General features: G+C 44.0%; 1 protein-coding gene across 1 annotated transcript in view; it reads left to right on the top strand.

The window, feature by feature from the left end:
- Window positions 1-1,838: 1,838 nt before the first annotated feature.
- Window positions 1,839-19,432, top strand: part of LOC149468149 (uncharacterized) — an 86,838-nt gene continuing 69,244 nt past the window's right edge. The window contains 4 exon segments of the mRNA XM_089670684.1: window positions 1,839-2,377; window positions 2,464-2,587; window positions 2,704-2,847; window positions 11,645-13,139. Coding sequence (XP_089526810.1) covers window positions 2,201-2,377; window positions 2,464-2,587; window positions 2,704-2,847; window positions 11,645-13,139 — 1,940 coding nt within the window. The 5' untranslated portion in view covers window positions 1,839-2,200.

Here is a 19,432-nt window from a genome sequence, read left to right on the forward strand (position 1 = left end):
TCACTTACATATAGATTACATAGAACAGGTCCCAGTACAGAACCTTGGGGGACACCACTAGTGACTGCTCTCTGTTCCGTGTGAACCCCAATTACAACCACACTCTGGTATCTATCCTTTAGCCAGCTGCACATCCACTGAACCCCCCAAGGGCTAAGTCCTAGCTTGTCCAACTTCTGTATTAGATCATTATGTGGAACTGTATCACATGCCTTGCTGAAATCAAGATATTCTATGTCCACAGCACCACCCTGGTCCAAATCATTGGTAATATAGTAAAAAAAAATCCAATCAGATGCCATGATCTGCCCTCAGCAAAGCCATGCTGCTTTGGATCCAGCAAGTTGTGTGTTTCTAGATGATCAATGATCCTTCCTTTCAGGAGTGATTCCATTAACATGACTACCACCGATGTTAGACTCACTGGCCTGTAATTGCCGGCTTCTACCTTGCTGCCCTTCTTGTGGATCGGTACAATATTAGTTGTCCGCCAGTCATGGGGAACTTCTCCTGTTAGAAGAGATTGATTAAAAAGATCAGTTACTGGTCCAACAACTAGACCTCGAAGTTCTCTGAGATCTCTGGGATGATCCATCAGGGCCCATTGATTAATTAACCTTTAACTGAGCCAATTCCTCTGACTCTGTCTCCGGAAATCCTAAAAATGATCCATCATTACTGGAACCAATATGATCTCCCAACTTATTATTGTTAGTATAATTTATTTCTGAGAAGACAAAAGTCATTGTTTAAGTGGTTTGCTACATCCAGGTCTCCCCCAACATAGGTGTTGTGCCCAGATTTCATTTTAGTGATCCCATCGTATTTTTTCTATCACTAATGTACCTAAAAAAGGTTTTATCTCCTTTCTTCATAGATTTAGCAATTTCCTCCTCTTTCTGTGCTTTGGCAGCGCTGATAATGTGTTTGGCCTCCTTTTGTATATATTTTTATCAGTTTTTTCTTCTGTTTATTCTTACTAACTTGCCTGACATATAATCTAGTTGCCTCCAGGATGGTAGACTCTAACAGTGCCCACTGATTACTTACTCCAGTCCTTTTACTCCAACCTTTTAACTCATTTTTTAGAAATTGACCCATTTCACCAAAATTTGTCTTTTTGGAATCTAAATCTTTTGTTTTTGATTTTTCAGTTCTTAATTTAATATCAAACTAAAGACATTGGTGATCACTAGAACCCAAGTTTTCTTCTACCTCAATATTAGACAGTTGATCCCCATTTGTCAGTATTAGGTCTAGAATATGATCACCTTGGGTTGGACTTTTTACTGTTTTAGAGAAGCCCCATTCAGTGCTTCCATTACATCTCTGCTGCTGCTTGTAATAACAGTTTGATAATTCCAGTTAATGTCAGGCGTGGTGACGTCACCCATAATGAAAACCTCCCCCTTCATTGCCATTTGAGTTATCTCATCAATCAAGAAGTCCTCCTAATCTTCAGCCTGTCCTGGGGGTCTGTATATGACACCAATTCTAAGGGAAGATCCCTCTCTGGTTGGAAGGCAGACCCAGAGGGTTTCCAGTATTTCATTTGTTGTTTGAATTAATGTTCTCCTTATGCTATTTCTGACATATATGACAACTCCTCCTCCCCTCCCCCCACTCTGTCTTTCCTGTATAGTGTATACCCTGGTATAGTTCCCAGTCATCTGAATCCTTGAACCACGTCTCTGTAATTACAACAAGGTCCAAGTGGTCCCTAGACATAAGAGCTGTCAGCTCACAAGCTTGTTGCCTAAACTCGGAGCATTAGTGCAATGACATGACAAGCACTGCCATCTACTGTTTTATGTTTACCACCCGAAACTGTAACTGAAGTGACCCCATCAGCCCCGTCCTGAGCAACACCAACCTCACATTTGTTTCAGCCTGCTGGGGACAGAAATGATCCTCAACAATGACATCTCTGCCCCCATTTCTCAGTTTAAATGCATGTCCAAAAACCTCCTAAATTCCATAGTAAGGAGCTGAGCGCCCTTGTGTGAGGGATGCAGACCATCTCTATTGTACAGCTCAATGTCAGACCACCTGATGGCATCATGACTAACAGAACCAAAACCTTCAGCTTTGCACCAATCCTTTCACTAAACATTGGACTCTGCTATGCCAAGTACTTCCTCTTGTTGTCCATTATGGACAGGTAAGACCTCTTTGTATCACACAGAACTGTACAGGAGTCATGAAGACATCTACCGACAATGACACAAGAAGGAGATCTCATCGTATGACCACAAGATCCTCGAGAATCCAGAATCCCACCACCATCCCCCCACCTCCATTCCTGATCCCTACAAGACAGAAGACACAGAAGATTCTAGAAGTCACAGAGAAGATGATGGAGCTGCTGACAGGAGAGGTGAGCGGTGCCGGGAATTCTGGGACATTCTCCAGTAACAGACAAGGGATGTGTCTGGATGGTGACTGTATCATTGTGTGTGTCAGGTTCCTATAAGGTGTCAGGGTGTCACTGTCTATTTCTCCATGGAGGAGTGGGAGTATTTAGAAGGACACAAGGATCTCTACAAGGACGTCATGATGGACAATCAGCCGCCCCTCACATCACCGGGTAAGAGGAGACTTTATTGTAAAGGAGAGAGCAGTACGGAGGATCCACCTAGATCCCCCATCATCTGATAAACACATAGAAACAATGGATTCAGTCAGTGTGTGTGTTTCCTACAGATGGATCCAGTCATGGGAACCCACCAGAGAGATGTCCCCGTCCTCTGTATTCCCGGGATTCCACACAGGAAGGTCACACCATCCCTCACTATTACAAGGTTGGTGGGATGGAGCATCTAGAACATGGACTTGTGGAGGTGATGTGTGGATTTTTTATGTGATCTTATATTTTACAGATGATATTTTCTCTCATTTCCTTGATTTAGAGTGGAGATCCAATCGATATAGAATTTGAGGTGAAAGCAGAAGAAGAAGAGGCGTATGTGAGGGATGATCAGCAGTCTATGGAGGAGGATGGAATAACGGGGACATTTATAGAGGAGGACACTCCTACAGAGATCAGCACAGGTGGGTCATGAACACTAAATCCATTCCTCCACCCATACTGCTCACTGATTGGTCCAGAGTAGGGCGGGGACTGGGTGATATCAGCCTGTAATCCCCTGGTCACTTTCCTGAGCTGTGTTCCCCATCCTGTATTTCTGGATAATCTTCCTTCTCTGTGCTGCAGACACAATTTATGTCTCTAGACTGGATTTATGGAGGTTCTGGGGTTCAGCTGGCAGCAAAATGTTGATGTTCACAATAGGTGTTGATTGACCTGGGACATGTGTATTGGGTCTTCTACCCCTTATCCTGGGGCTAACAGGATCTCTGACAGAACATTTCTCCCAGGGTTCCTTGCTCTGTGGTTTGCTGGCTGTGCCGGGTGGAGGGATATGTCTGTAGTGTCTCAGACCCAAGTCACTGAGTGCAGTCTCAGGAGATGGGAGGCAGCGGTGTGGGACCTACATAGTTACATAGTTAGTCTGGCTGAAAAAAGACATTCCGTCTAGTTGAACCATTAAAAGTAAAAGTTATAATCCGACACCCACAGCTGATCCACCAGAAGACAAAAACCCAGCAAAGCGCGATCCAATCTGCTCCTGCAGGGAAAACAATTCCTTCCTGACCCCCCGAGAGGCAATTGGATATTTCCTGGATCAACTTTCCCTATAAATGTTATATCCAGTTATATTCTGTGTATCCAAGAAAGAATCCAGGACTTTCCTACAGCAATCCCCCCTTATGTATTATACATGGAGATCATATCCCCCCTTATGTATTATACATGGAGATCATATCCCCCCTTATGTATTATACATGGAGATCATATCCCCCTTATGTATTATACATGGAGATCATATCCCCCCCCTTATGTATTATACATGGAGATCATATCCCCCCTTATGTATTATACATGGAGATCATATCCCCCCTTATGTATTATACATGGAGATCATATTCCCCCTTATGTATTATACATGGAGATCATATCCCCCCCTTATGTATTATACATGGAGATCATATCCCCCCTTATGTATTATACATGGAGATCATATCCCCCCTTATGTATTATACATGGTGATCATATCCCCCCTTATGTATTAAACATGGAGATCATATCCCCCCTTATGTATTATACATGGTGATCATATCACCCCTTATGTATTATACATGGAGATCATATCCCCCTTATGTATTATACATGGAGATCATATCCCCCCTTATGTATTATACATGGTGATCATATCCCCCCTTATGTATTATACATGGAGATTATATCCCCCTTATGTATTATACATGGAGATCATATTCCCCCTTATGTATTATACATAGAGATCATATCCCCCCTTATGTATTATACATGGAGATCATATCCCCCCTTATGTATTATACATGGAGATTATATCCCCCTTATGTATTATACATGGAGATCATATCCCCCCTTATGTATTATACATGGAGATCATATCTCCCCCCTTATGTATTATACATGGAGATCATATCCCCCCCCTTATGTATTATACATGGAGATCATATCCCCCTTATGTATTGTACATGGAGATCATATCCCCCCTTATGTATTATACATGGAGATCATATCCCCCCTTATGTATTATACATGGAGATCATATCCTCCCCTTATGTATTATACATGGAGATCATATCCCCCCCTTATGTATTATACATGGAGATCATATCCCCCCCTTATGTATTATACATGGAGATCATATCCCCCTTATGTATTGTACATGGAGATCATATCCCCCCCCTTATGTATTATACATGGAGATCATATCCCCCCCCTTATGTATTATACATGGAGATCATATCCCCCCCCTTATGTATTATACATGGAGATCATATCCCCCCTTATGTATTATACATGGAGATCATATCCCCCCTTATGTATTATACATGGAGATCATATCCCCCCTTATGTATTATACATGGAGATCATATCCCCCCTTATGTATTATACATGGAGATCATATCCTCCCCTTATGTATTATACATGGAGATCATATCCCTCCTTATGTATTATACATGGAGATCATATCCCCCTTATGTATTATACATGGAGATCATATCCCCCCTTATGTATTATACATGGAGATTATATCCCCCTTATGTATTATACATGGAGATTATATCCCCCTTATGTATTATACATGGAGATCATATCCCCCTTATGTATTATACATGGAGATCATATCCCCCCTTATGTATTATACATGGAGATCATATCCCCCCTTATGTATTATACATGGAGATCATATCCCCCTTATGTATTATACATGGAGATCATATCCCCCCTTATGTATTATACATGGAGATCATATCCCCCCTTATGTATTATACATGGAGATCATATCCCCCCTTATGTATTATACATGGAGATCATATCCCCCCTTATGTATTATACATGGAGATCATATCCCCCCCTTATGTATTATACATGGAGATCATATCCCCCCTTATGTATTATACATGGAGATCATATCCCCCTTATGTATTATACATGGAGATCATATCCCCCCTTATGTATTATACATGGAGATTATATCCCCCTTATGTATTATACATGGAGATTATATCCCCCTTATGTATTATACATGGAGATCATATCCCCCCTTATGTATTATACATGGAGATCATATCCCCCCTTATGTATTATACATGGAGATCATATCCCCCCCTTATGTATTATACATGGAGATCATATTCCCCCTTATGTATTTACATGGAGATCATATCCCCCCCTTATGTATTATACATGGAGATCATACCCCCCCCTTATGTATTATATATGGAGATCATATCCCCCCTTATGTATTATACATGGAGATCATACCCCCCCCCTTATGTATTATACATGGTGATCATATCCCCCTTATATATAATACATGGAGATCATATCCCCCTTATGTATTATACATGGAGATCATATCCCCCACCTTATGTATTATACATGGAGATCATATCCCCCCTTATGTATTATACATGGAGATCATATCCCCCCTTATGTATTATACATGGAGATCATATCCCCCCTTATGTATTATACATGGGGATCATATCCCCCTTATGTATTATACATGGAGATCATATCCCCTTCATGTATTATACATGGAGATCATATCCCCCTTATGTATTATACATGGAGATCATATCCCCCCTTATGTATTATACACGGTGATCATATCCCCCCTTATGTATTATACATGGAGATCATATCCCCCCCTTATGTATTATACATGGAGATCATATCCCCCCTTATGTATTATACATGGAGATCATATCCCCCCCTTATGTATTATACATGGAGATCATATCCCCCTTATGTATTATACATAGAGATCATATCCCCCCTTATGTATTATACATGGAGATCATATCCCCCTTATGTATTATACATGGAGATCATATCCCCCCTTATGTATTATACATGGAGATCATATCCCCCCTTATGTATTATACATGGAGATCATATCCCCCCTTATGTATTATACATGGAGATCATATCCCCCCTTATTATTATACATGGAGATCATATCCCCCTTATGTATTATACATGGAGATCATATCCCCCCCTTATGTATTATACATGGAGATCATATCCCCCCTTATGTATTATACATGGAGATCATATCCCCCTTATGTATTATATATGGAGATCATATCCCCCCTTATGTATTATACATGAAGATCATATCCCCCCCCTTATGTATTATACATGGAGATCATACCCCCCCTTATGTATTATATATGGAGATCATATCCCCCCTTATGTATTATACATGGAGATCATATCCCCCCTTATGTATTATACATGGAGATCATATCCCCCTTATATATAATACATGGAGATCATATCCCCCCTTATGTATTATACATGGAGATCATATCCCCCTTATGTATTATACATGGAGATCATATCCCCCCCTTATGTATTATACATGGAGATCATATCCCCCCTTATGTATTATACATGGAGATCATATCCCCCCTTATGTATTATACATGGAGATCATATCCCCCCTTATTATTATACATGGAGATCATATCCCCCTTATGTATTATACATGGAGATCATATCCCCCCCTTATGTATTATACATGGAGATCATATCCCCCCTTATGTATTATACATGGAGATCATATCCCCCTTATGTATTATATATGGAGATCATATCCCCCCTTATGTATTATACATGGAGATCATATCCCCCCCTTATGTATTATATATGGAGATCATACCCCCCCTTATGTATTATATATGGAGATCATATCCCCCCTTATGTATTATACATGGAGATCATATCCCCCCTTATGTATTATACATGGAGATCATATCCCCCCTTATGTATTATACATGGAGATCATATCCCCCCTTATGTATTATACATGGTGATCATATCCCCCTTATATATAATACATGGAGATCATATCCCCTTATGTATTCTACATGGAGATCATATCCCCCCTTATGTATTATACATGGAGATCATATCCCCCCCTTATGTATTATACATGGAGATCATATCCCCCCTTATGTATTATACATGGTGATCATATCCCCCCTTATGTATTATACATGGAGATCATATCCCCCTTATGTATTATACATGGAGATCATATCCCCCCCTTATGTATTATACATGGAGATCATATCCCCCCTTATGTATTATACATGGAGATCATATCCCCCTTATGTATTATACATGGAGATCATATCCCCCTTATGTATTATACATGGAGATCATATCCCCCCTTATGTATTATACATAAGGATCATATCCCCCCCTTATGTATTATACATGGAGATCATATCCCCCCTTATGTATTATACATGGTGATCATATCCCCCTTATATATAATACATGGAGATCATATCCCCTTATGTATTCTACATGGAGATCATATCCCCCCTTATGTATTATACATGGAGATCATATCCCCCCCTTATGTATTATACATGGAGATCATATCCCCCCTTATGTATTATACATGGTGATCATATCCCCCCTTATGTATTATACATGGAGATCATATCCCCCTTATGTATTATACATGGAGATCATATCCCCCCCTTATGTATTATACATGGAGATCATATCCCCCCTTATGTATTATACATGGAGATCATATCCCCCTTATGTATTATACATGGAGATCATATCCCCCTTATGTATTATACATGGAGATCATATCCCCCCTTATGTATTATACATAAGGATCATATCCCCCCCTTATGTATTATACATGGAGATCATATCCCCCCCTTATGTATTATACATGGAGATCATATCCCCCCCTTATGTATTATACATGGAGATCATATCCCCCCTTAATCTCCTCTTCTCAGTAGAGAATACATTCAGTTCCTCTAATCTTTCCTCATAGCTGATCTCCTCCATGCCTCCTATCCGTTTGGTTGCCCTTCTCTGTACTTCCTCCAGTTCCTCAATGTTCTTTGACCCCCCCAAATCCTTTTCCACCATTGACTCCCCCCCAGATCCTTCACCATTGACCCCCCCCCCAGATCCTTCACCATTGACACCCCCAGATCCTTCTCCACCATTGACTCCACCAGATCCTTCTCCACCATTGTCCCCCCAGTTGTACCCCCCTAGTATGTATGATGCATGCATATTCTTAGCCCCCCCCCCAGTGCAGAACCTTACATTTATCACCATTAGCCCTCATTGGCCCCATAGTCCCCCAATTACACAGAGCATTGAGGTCGGCTTGTAAGTTGGAGACATCCTGTAAGGACGTTATTCCCCGGCACAGCTTGGTGTCATCTGCAAAGACTGGAATGGGATTTATAATCTCACACCCCATATTGTTTATATATATTAATAAGTAAGGGGCCCAACACTGAACCCTGGGGTACCCCACTAATAACACTGAACCCTGGGGTACCCCACTAATAACACTGAACCTTGCGGTACCCCACTAATAACACTGAACCTTGGAGTACACCACTAATAATACTGAACCTTGGGGTACCCCACTAATAACACTGAACCCTGGGGTACACCACTAATAATACTGAACCTTGGGGTACCCCACTAATAACACTGAACCCTGGGGTACCCCACTAATAACACTGAACCTTGCGGTACCCCACTAATAACACTGAACCTTGGGGTACCCCACTAATAACACTGAACCTTGGGGTACCCCACTACTACCACTGAACCTTGGGGTACCCCACTAATAACACTGAACGCTGGGGTACCCCACTAATAACACTGAACCTTAGGGTACCCCACTAATCACACTGAACCTTGGGGTACCCCACTAATCACACTGAACCTTGGGGTACCCCACTAATTAAACTGAACCTTGGGGTACACCACTAATAACACTGAACCTTGGGGTACACCACTGACACCCCCAGACCATTCAGAGTATGAATAATTAACCACTACTCTCTGAATACGATCTTTTAGCCAGTTTTCTATCCATTTACATTCAGATTTCTCTGTCCAAGTATACCACATCCACCGCCACCCCTCTGTCCAAGTATACCACATCCACCGCCACCCCTCTGTCCAAGTATACCACGTCCACCACCACCCCTCTGTCCAAGTATACCACGTCCACCACCACCCCTCTGTCCAAGTATACCACGTCCACCACCACCCCTCTGTCCAAGTATACCATGTCCACCGCCACCCCTCTGTCCAAGTATACCACGTCCACCGCCACCCCTCTGTCCAAGTATACCACGTCCACCACCACCCCTCTGTCCAAGTATACCACGTCCACCGCCACCCCTCTGTCCAAGTATACCACGTCCCCCGCCACCCCTCTGTCCAAGTATACCACGTCCACTGCCACCCCTCTGTCCAAGGATTTGCTCACCTCCAATCTAAGCTGTTTCATGATGGTTTAATCCCAACTCACCTCTACATGTTGTCTACAGTAAACATTTAGGCTTCCACTGATTACAGAATACTAATACTGAGAGTCCTGACCCTTATACTATATAACTTGTACATTACATACTCCTGACCCCTGCACTATATACTCTGTTGTACATTACATACTCCTGACCCCTGCACTATATACTCTGTTGTACATTACATACTCCTGACCCCTGCACTATATACTCGATGTTGTACATTACATACTCCTGACCCCTGCACTATATACTCTATGTTGTACATTCCATACTCCTGACCCCTGCACTATATACTCTATGTTGTACATTCCATACTCCTGACCCCTGCACTATATACTCCATGTTGTACATTACATACTCCTGACCCCTGCACTATATACTCCATGTTGTACATTACATACTCCTGACCCCTGCACTATATACTCCCATGTTGTACATTACATACTCCTGACCCCTGCACTATATACTCTATGTTGCACATTACATAGTCCTGACCCCTGCACTATATAATCTGTTGTATATTACATACTCCTGACCCTTGCACTATATACTTTATATTGTACATTACATCCTCCTGACCCCTGCACTATATACTGTAATACATTACATCCTCCTGACCCCTGCACTATATACTCTATATTGTACATTACATCCTCCTGACCCCTGCACTATATACTTTATGTTGTACATTACATACTCCTGACTCCTGCACTATATACTCTTATGTTGTACATTACATACTCCTGACCCCTGCGCTATATACTCTGTTGTACATTACATACTTCTGACCCCTGCACTATATACTCTATATTGCACATTACATACTCCTGACCCCTGCACTATATACTCTATGTTGTACATTACATACTCCTGACCCCTGCACTATATTCTCTATGTTGTACATTACATACTCCTGACCCCTGCACTATATACTCTATGTTGTACAGTACATACTCCTGACCCCTGCACTATATACTCTATGTTGTACATTCCATACTCCTGACCCCTGCACTATATACACTATGTTGTACATTACATACTCCTGACCCCTGCACTATATACTCTATGTTGTACATTCCATAGTCCTGACTTCTGCTCTCCCCCTCCCCCCATTGCTATATATACACATAATATGGATTCTCTTTTGTTCCCCCCATTTCCTCCCAGCTGGACATATTATATCGGATGATGTGATTGGAGCACAGACTTTTACATTCTCCAACTTTGGACCCTTAAACAGAAAGTGATAATGAGGGAGGAGTCAATACGCCAATGATGGTGGTCTTCAGGATCAGTCCAGTCTTCATCTTGGTTGTTCTCCCCCCATCCTCACTCTCTGACCTCTGGTGGGGCTCAGCCCAGCTGTTCTTCATGACTAAATCATGGAGTAAATAAGGAAGTGCAGTACTTCTTGTGTTGGGAAGATGGTGATGAGTGATAGAGGGGGTGGGGACCCTCGTCCTATAATCCCCTCATCACTGTCCCTCCTATAAAAGACAGTTCTGGTTGTTTCCTCACTCTCTGACTAAGGTCCATGAATAAAGAAATGACCTGGTAGGAGATCAGAGGAGCCATTTCCTAGTTCCCTTGAGGGTGGAATTGTAAGCTCCTCAGAGACCAAGCTGCCTGATGTGGGCGGAGTCCTGGTTTGGGGGAACCAATCAGCTCCTGTCTAGTAATCCTCTTTGTCTTTGTATTTTAGTCCATGGCCGGGAGATGAGGAAAACCTCCGAGGATTGTCTCACTTTGTCTCCAGACTGGAAAGTAGAAGATGAGGACATCACACAGTATAGTCCAAGAGAAAACCCGGCTCCCTCCAATGTCCATCCGGCACCACCCAGTGTAGATGGACCATCGGATTCCTCGTATCCTGAGGAACCTCAGACTGTGCGGGACCGGGCAGGCCTTCCAACAGGGAAGAGCTTCTCCTGTACTGAGTGCGGGAAGAGGTTAAGTTCTACATACCATCTTAATGTGCATAAAAGATCTCACACAGGGGAGAAGCCGTATTCCTGTCCTGAGTGCGGGAAATGTTTTTCACAGAAGTCCAATCTTTCCACACATCAGAGATTTCACACGGGGGAGAAGCCGTATTCCTGTCCTGAGTGCGGGAAATGTTTTTCACAGAAGTCCAATCTTTCCACACATCAGAAATCTCACACAGGAGAGAAGCTGTATTCCTGTCCTGAGTGTGGGAAATGTTTTTCAGACAAGTATTGTCTTCACACACATCAGACATCTCACATGGGGGAGAAGCCGTATTCCTGTACTAAGTGTGGGAAATGTTTTTCAGTGAAGTCCCGTCTTTTCACACATCAAAGATCTCACACAGGGGAGAAGCCGTATTCCTGTTTTGAGTGTGGGAAATGCTTTTCAGATAAGTATCATCTTTCCAGACATCAGAGATCTCACACGGGGGAGAAGCTGTATTCCTGTCCTGAGTGCAGGAAATGTTTTTCAGATAAGTATCATCTTTCCAGACATCAAAGATCTCACACAGGGGAGATTCCATATCCCTGTCCTGAGTGCAGGAAATGTTTTACACAGAAGTCACATCTTTACATACATCAGAGATCTCACACAGGGGAGAAGCCGTATTCCTGTCCTGAGTGTGGGAAATGTTTTTCAGTCAAGTCCAGTCTTCACACACATCAGAGATCTCACACAGGGGAGAAGCCGTATTCCTGTCTAGAGTGTGGGAAATGTTTTTCAGGCAAGTCCCATCTTCACACACATCAGAGATCTCACACAGGGGAGAAGCCGTATTCCTGTCTAGAGTGTGGGAAATGTTTTTCAGGCAAGTCCCATCTTCACACACATCAGAGATCTCACACAGGGGAAAAGCCGTATTCCTGTCCTGAGTGTGGGAAATGTTTTTCAGTCAAGTCTCGTCTTCACATACATCAGAGATCTCACACGGGGGAGAAGCCTTATTCCTGTCCTGAGTGTGGGAAATGCTTTTCAGTGAAGTCCAGTCTTCACATACATCAGAGATCTCACACAGGGGAGAAGCCTTATTCCTGTCTAGATTGTGGGAAATGTTTTTCAGACAAGTTCAGTCTTCACACACATCAGAGATCTCACACAGGGGAGAAGCCATATTCCTGTCCTGAGTGCGGGAAATGTTTTTTAACAAAATCCAATTTTTCCAAACATCAGAGATCTCACACAGGGGAGAAGCCATATTCCTTCCCTGAGTGTGGGAAATGTTTTTTAGCTAAGACCAGTCTTTCCATTCATCAGAGATCTCACACGGAGGAGAAGCCACTTTCCTGTCCTGACTGTGGGAAATGTTTTTCCCTGAAGTCCAGTCTTTCCAACCATCAGAGATCTCACACGGGGAAGAAGTCTCACACAGGGTAGATGATGTATTCTTGTCCTGAGTGCGGGAAATGTTTTTCATGGAAGTTCAATCTTTACACACATCAGAAATGTCACACACTCAGAGATCTCACACAGAAATTCCTGTTCTGAGTGCGGAAAATGTTTTTCAGTGAAGTCTAGCCTTCACACACATCAGAGATCTCACACGGGGAGAAGCTGTATTCCTGTCCTAAGTGCGGAAAATGTTTTTCATGGAAGTCACATCTTCACACACATCAGAGATCTCACACAGGGGAAAAGCCATATTTCTGTCTGGAGTGCAGGAAATGTTTTTCACAGAATTCCCACCTTTATAGACATTAAAGATCTCACACGGGGGAGAAGCTGTATTCCTGTCCTAAGTGCTGGAAATGTTTTTCATGGAAGTCGCATCTTTCCAAACATCAGAGATCTCACATGGGGAAGCAGCCACTTTCCTGTACTGAGTGTGGGAAATGTTCCTCACTGAAGTCCTGTCTTCCTGTACATCAGGGGTCCCACACAACCCTGGAGGTGTATTAGTACCTTGAGTGCGGGAAATGTCTTCTAGATGAATGTTGCTGGACATCCCAGCTCTCATGTGGGGAAGAAGCACACCCTGATATACACCTCAGATATACTCCATGGCTGATCTTCATCATGGAAGGAACAGTTGATAAGGAGATGAGAGGCCCCCAAAGACATGGATGAAGTGCAGTAAATGTCGGGGTGCAGAGTGGTCAGTAGATCCTGGAAATGAAGGACACAACTTCAGCCCTTCTTGGGTGTCGGAGTTGCGTTTCCTGATAATGATATAGCGGGTTACAGAGCTAGAAGCCGGGAGAGCCCAGATCTCGTTATCGGGGAACTTTACACAGACAACAAGAACTTCTGAAGTTGATGTCCTTCATTTCAAGGCTCTACAGAACAGTGGTGACCCCGAAGCGTCTCTCTGTCTTCAGTCCATCCTTCTCCCATCCCCCAACAGGAGGGAAGGAGAACTCCGCCCCAAACTAGGGGGGAACTTTCCTCTCATTATTTCCCTTGGCTTCTGTGTGGGTTTGGGTGGTTGGAGGAGTGCGGCACGAGAGGGAACACAGCTTGTTGTTCTATGTCTACATATGGGGTCTGGGTAGAGGGGATCCACCGGAAAATATTTCTACTCTTTGATTTTGTGGAAATCGTTTCTGTTTTCACTTTGAAGGGCGATATTATGTGTGGTTTGTAAAAGGGATTGGCCCAATAGATACCGCCCCACTTAGAGAATAGATGAACTAATATGACCAGCATTCATTCAGCCATGTCAGCCAGTCATCTATAGATATGAGAATCATGAGAAGATCCCTAGATGGATCCATAGACATGGAGGAGGGTGTGCAGCTTTGTAGAGTTGTCATTCCTACTATAGTCCATGATGTGGGACTTCTCTTGTCCTCATTACATTGGAGAACAGAAACTCTTCCATTGTGATGTTTATTCCCGAGCTCTCCCAGAATCCCTCAGCTTGGAATAATGGCCGCTGTGTCTGCAGAAACGTAGAGAATACTTCCATATACCGCGTCTCTTCATCTTGTTCATCCTTCTCGTTGGCAGAACAATGACATCTCAGCTAGACTGGAGGATGTGGGGACCACCACGGGATTATTTGGTGTTTGTAATCACCCCCCCCCCCCTTGTTCCTGCACTGAGGGGTCCCGGCTTCCATTCCTTCTCTATACACAGAACTAAATACTTCAGTTGGGGAGAAGTTTGTCTCTTGCGGGACTTGAGATCTGAAAATGACCCTTGTCTATTATTTGGTATAATAACTCCAATGGTTCAACCCGGGGAAACGATGAGAATATGATCTTCCTCATAGAAATTCTAACAAAATGCAACATTTTCCATTTTAAGTCAAAATTCATTTAAAATTGTTCCCCATTTATACAGAAGGAATGTACATGCTTTGTCACTGAGCGCTCTGCTAGACAAAGGGTTTATCAATAGACCCCTAAATGTCAGGAGATATAATATATTCTATTATATTGTATTATATTATATTGTATCATATTGTATTATATTCTATTATATTCTATTATATTGTATCGTATTATATCATATTGTATTATATTATAGTATATAAAGACGGGAAGTATGGAGCAGATAAATGAACAGACCTCCTAGCAATGTCATTACCAGGGTGCAGCTAGGGGGAGCTCTAATGTTTAGAGTCGAACACAGGAGAGTGATTCCTTCTAGCTCATATAGACATACAAACATTATAGTGAAATGAGACTTTTGAGACACATTATACATTGTAGCGCCCTCCTAGTACAGCCAGGGGGAGCTACACCCTAATGGTTAGCAGCTCAGGTGTGATAGCCAGAGGGGTCAAATTGTGGTCAGGGCTGAGGGACTCTGTAGGCCAGTCCCTCTGGGATTCCCCTGTTTTGAACCTTTTGGAAGAGGGCCTTGGAGGAAGTGGGCGGATCTGAGGAGCCAGCCAGGCTGCACTCTTCAGGGATTTCAGCCAATCCCCAACAGAAGGCTTGACAAGGGGCTGGGACTCCCTTAATAGTGTAAGATCCTGCTCAGTAGTAGGAGTGGGGAGTGGAGTGTGAGCAGTCAGGTGGAAGATGTGAGGCTGGAGGAAGGAGGCCTAGTGGGATGGGTCCTGCCTGTAAGCCTGGAGTTGGAGAGGAGGAAAGTTTGGAGCCCACTGGCCTCCTGAGAGAGGACCATCTGTATGGCAGGGATGGAGCAGCCCAGCTGATAGGACTGGTAGCAGCAGCCAACCCACAAGTGGTACAGGAGAGGATCTGAGTGAGTACACCTGCACCCCCTGGGCAGATATGAGAAGCACTCTGGTGGTTATCCAGATTAGCCCCCTACTAGTGACTGTTCACCTCAATTAAAGGGACAGGAACCACATCCCTTCTCTGGAAGAAGTCTCCAGATTGCTGGGTGAAGAGGAGTTCATCTAGGGTCCAGGGTGGGACAACTGGCCAGCTCTCCAACAGAGACAGTGTTTCTAAAGAAGGAGAAGCTTGTGAATAGTTCAGGAAGTTGTCCTCAGATTTCGGTTCCCTTGGGTGTCCTATACCCCCCTTACCCCATCCAAGTTATAATCCCCTCAATAAATACCCAAACCAACACTCAAGGACTGGTTTCTGTCTCCGGATGTGAGCTTGTGTGGAAAATGCTGAATGACTGGCTGTGCAGGACTATAGGGGGACCCAAATTCCTCAGCAATCCCTATGGGGTAGTGCTACAACATAAAACATTTTTTTATTTCATTCATATTCATATAAATATTCTAGAAAAATCCATTCCCATGACATGTAACATGCTGCAGCACTGAACTTCACAGTGCTAAGAACATCTCAATGATATAGTGAGTGATATCCAGAAGAAGTCATTCTCAGTGTCCTGACACATTTCCTGGACATAGTCCACTTCTTCAGGAGACAATATATGCACCAGATGTTCTAGAACAATGATAAAGTGCGTGATATCCAGAAGAAGGCATTCTCAGTGTCCCGACACGTTTCCAGGACATAGTCCACTTCTTCAGCAGACAATATATGCACCAGATGTTCTAGAACAATGATAAAGTGCGTGATATCCAGAAGAAGGCATTCTCAGTGTCCTGACACGTTTCCTGGACATAGTCCACTTCTTCAGGAGCCAATATATGCACCAGATGTTCTAGAACAATGATAACGTTCATAATGATTACAATACAACATCTCACTGCATAGAGAGTAATTAGGGACCTAGAACGTCAGGAGGAGGCGGGATCAGGAATGGGATCATCAGTGGGAAGTCTATCAATACATCCACAAGTCCCCCCTAATGTTCTGTATATCCCATAAGAGGTTCTGTAGTCTCAGTCTACCTTTACTACTGGAAGCCCCCCTAGGACTAGAGGCTCCATCATCCAGCTCCATCTACCCCACACCCAATGATCCCTGTTGGGAGAACGACTCTCCCCTTCAAGGGGTCAGCAGTGCCCCACACCCAATGATCCCTGGTGAGAGAAGGCCTCTCCCCTTCAAGGGGTCAGCAGTACCCCACACCCAATGATCCCTGGTGGGAGAATGCCTCTCCCCTTCAAGGGGTCAGCAGTGCCCCATACCCAATGATCCCTGGTGGGAGAACGCCTCTCCCCTTCAAGGGGTCAGCAGTGCCCCATACCCAATGATCCCTGGTGGGAGAACGCCCCTCCCCTTCAAGGGGTCAGCAGTATGAGGAGCATTCTATTACATGACGAGGAATCCCATAAATGCAGCCTAGATGTAGTGGGGAAATATCTTCCAGCAATGGAAGTGACACCATCTGATTCCATGGAATCCACACCCAAGTATCCAGAGTGTACTGCAACCCGCACCACAGAGACCTGCACCACACCACAAAGACCCGCACCGCACCACAGAGACCTGCACTGCACCACAGAGACCCGCACCACACCACAGAAACCCGCACCACACCACAGAGACCCGCACCACACCACAGACACCCGCACCACACCACAGACACCCGCTCCGCACCACAGACACCCGCTCCGCACCACAGAGACCAGCACCGCACCACATAGACCCGCACCACACCACAGAGACCCGCACCGCACCACAGAGACCCGCACCACACTACAGAGACCCGCACCACACCACAGAGACCCGCACCGCACCACAGACACCCGCACCACACCACAGAGACCCGCACCACACCACAGACACCCACACCACAGAGACCAGCACCGCACCACAGAAACCCGCACCACACCACAGAGACCCGCACCACACCACAGAGACCCACACCGTACCACAGAGACCCACACTGTACCACAGACACCCGCACCGCACCCCAGAGACCCGCACCACAGACACCCGCACCACACCACAGAGACCCGCACCACACCACAGAGACCCGCGCCGCACCACAGAGACCCACACCACAGAAACCTGCACCACACCACAGAGACCCGCACCACAGAGACCTGCACCACACCACAGAGACCCGCACCACACTCCTATAAAAACAGTCCCACACATGTGGTAGCTATTCTCACAAAGGGGGCCCCACAATTCACTCCATGTCCACAGATACTCATACTGGCTCCCATTAACCCTTTCACTGCCAGGGCCATTTTTGCACAAATGGGAAAATGCAGATCTGGGGCCTGAAGGTTAGCTAAACCCCTCCCCAAAAAATATATATGCTGTGACATCAGAGGCCCTGGAGAATAAAATGGTGGTGATTGTTAAGGTGTTCCCCGTACACAGATTCCCCTTCATATCCGCCTTTATTTCCTCCTTTCCCCCATTTTCTATGTTGGGATCTTTTCTACAATACTTTGTTATAATAATGGAACACGTTGTGTATTGTATTGTACACCAATAATAATGACTCCGCCCCCACATTCCAGACAAGGAATCTTCCTGACCAATCGGATTCCTTCCTTTACTGATACCCACTTTTTGATTTCAATCTTATTAAATTAAAAGTACAATAAAAAATGTATTGAACAAAAATAAAGGTTGTATGTCGGGGCAATGAGGGAGATCTTTGGTACCCAAAAATTGCTCATAGGTGACGCTTTAAAAGCCCTTACAGGTCATCAGTTTACAGTTACCTATAAATAATGGCCCAGAGTGCAGTGGTCAGGAGTATGTCATATACAGCCCTGTGTATAGAGTGCAGTGGTCAGGAGTATATCATATACAGCTATGTGTATAGAGTGCAGTGGTCAGGAGTATGTCATATACAGCCCTGTGTATAGAGTGCAGTGGTCAGGAGTATGTCATATACAGCCCTGTGTATAGAGTGCAGTGGTCAGGAGTATGTCATATACAGCCCTGTGTATAGAGTGCAGTGGTCAGGAGTATGTCATATACAGCCCTGTGTATAGAGTGCAGTGGTCAGGAGTATATCATATACAGCTATGTGTATAGAGTGCAGTGGTCAGGAGTATGTCATATACAGCCCTGTGTATAGAGTGCAGTGGTCAGGAGTATATCATATACAGCTATGTGTATAGAGTGCAGTGGTCAGGGGTATGTCATATACAGCCCTGTGTATAGAGTGCAGTGGTCAGGAGTATATCATATACAGCCCTGTGTATAGAGTGCAGTGGTCAGGAGTATGTCATATACAGCCCTGTGTATAG

Source organism: Staurois parvus, unplaced genomic scaffold, assembly GCF_062004578.1.
Source record: "Staurois parvus isolate SC_StPar_1 unplaced genomic scaffold, SC_StPar_1.0 ptg000092l, whole genome shotgun sequence".
Classification (NCBI taxonomy): Eukaryota; Metazoa; Chordata; class Amphibia; order Anura; family Ranidae; genus Staurois; species Staurois parvus.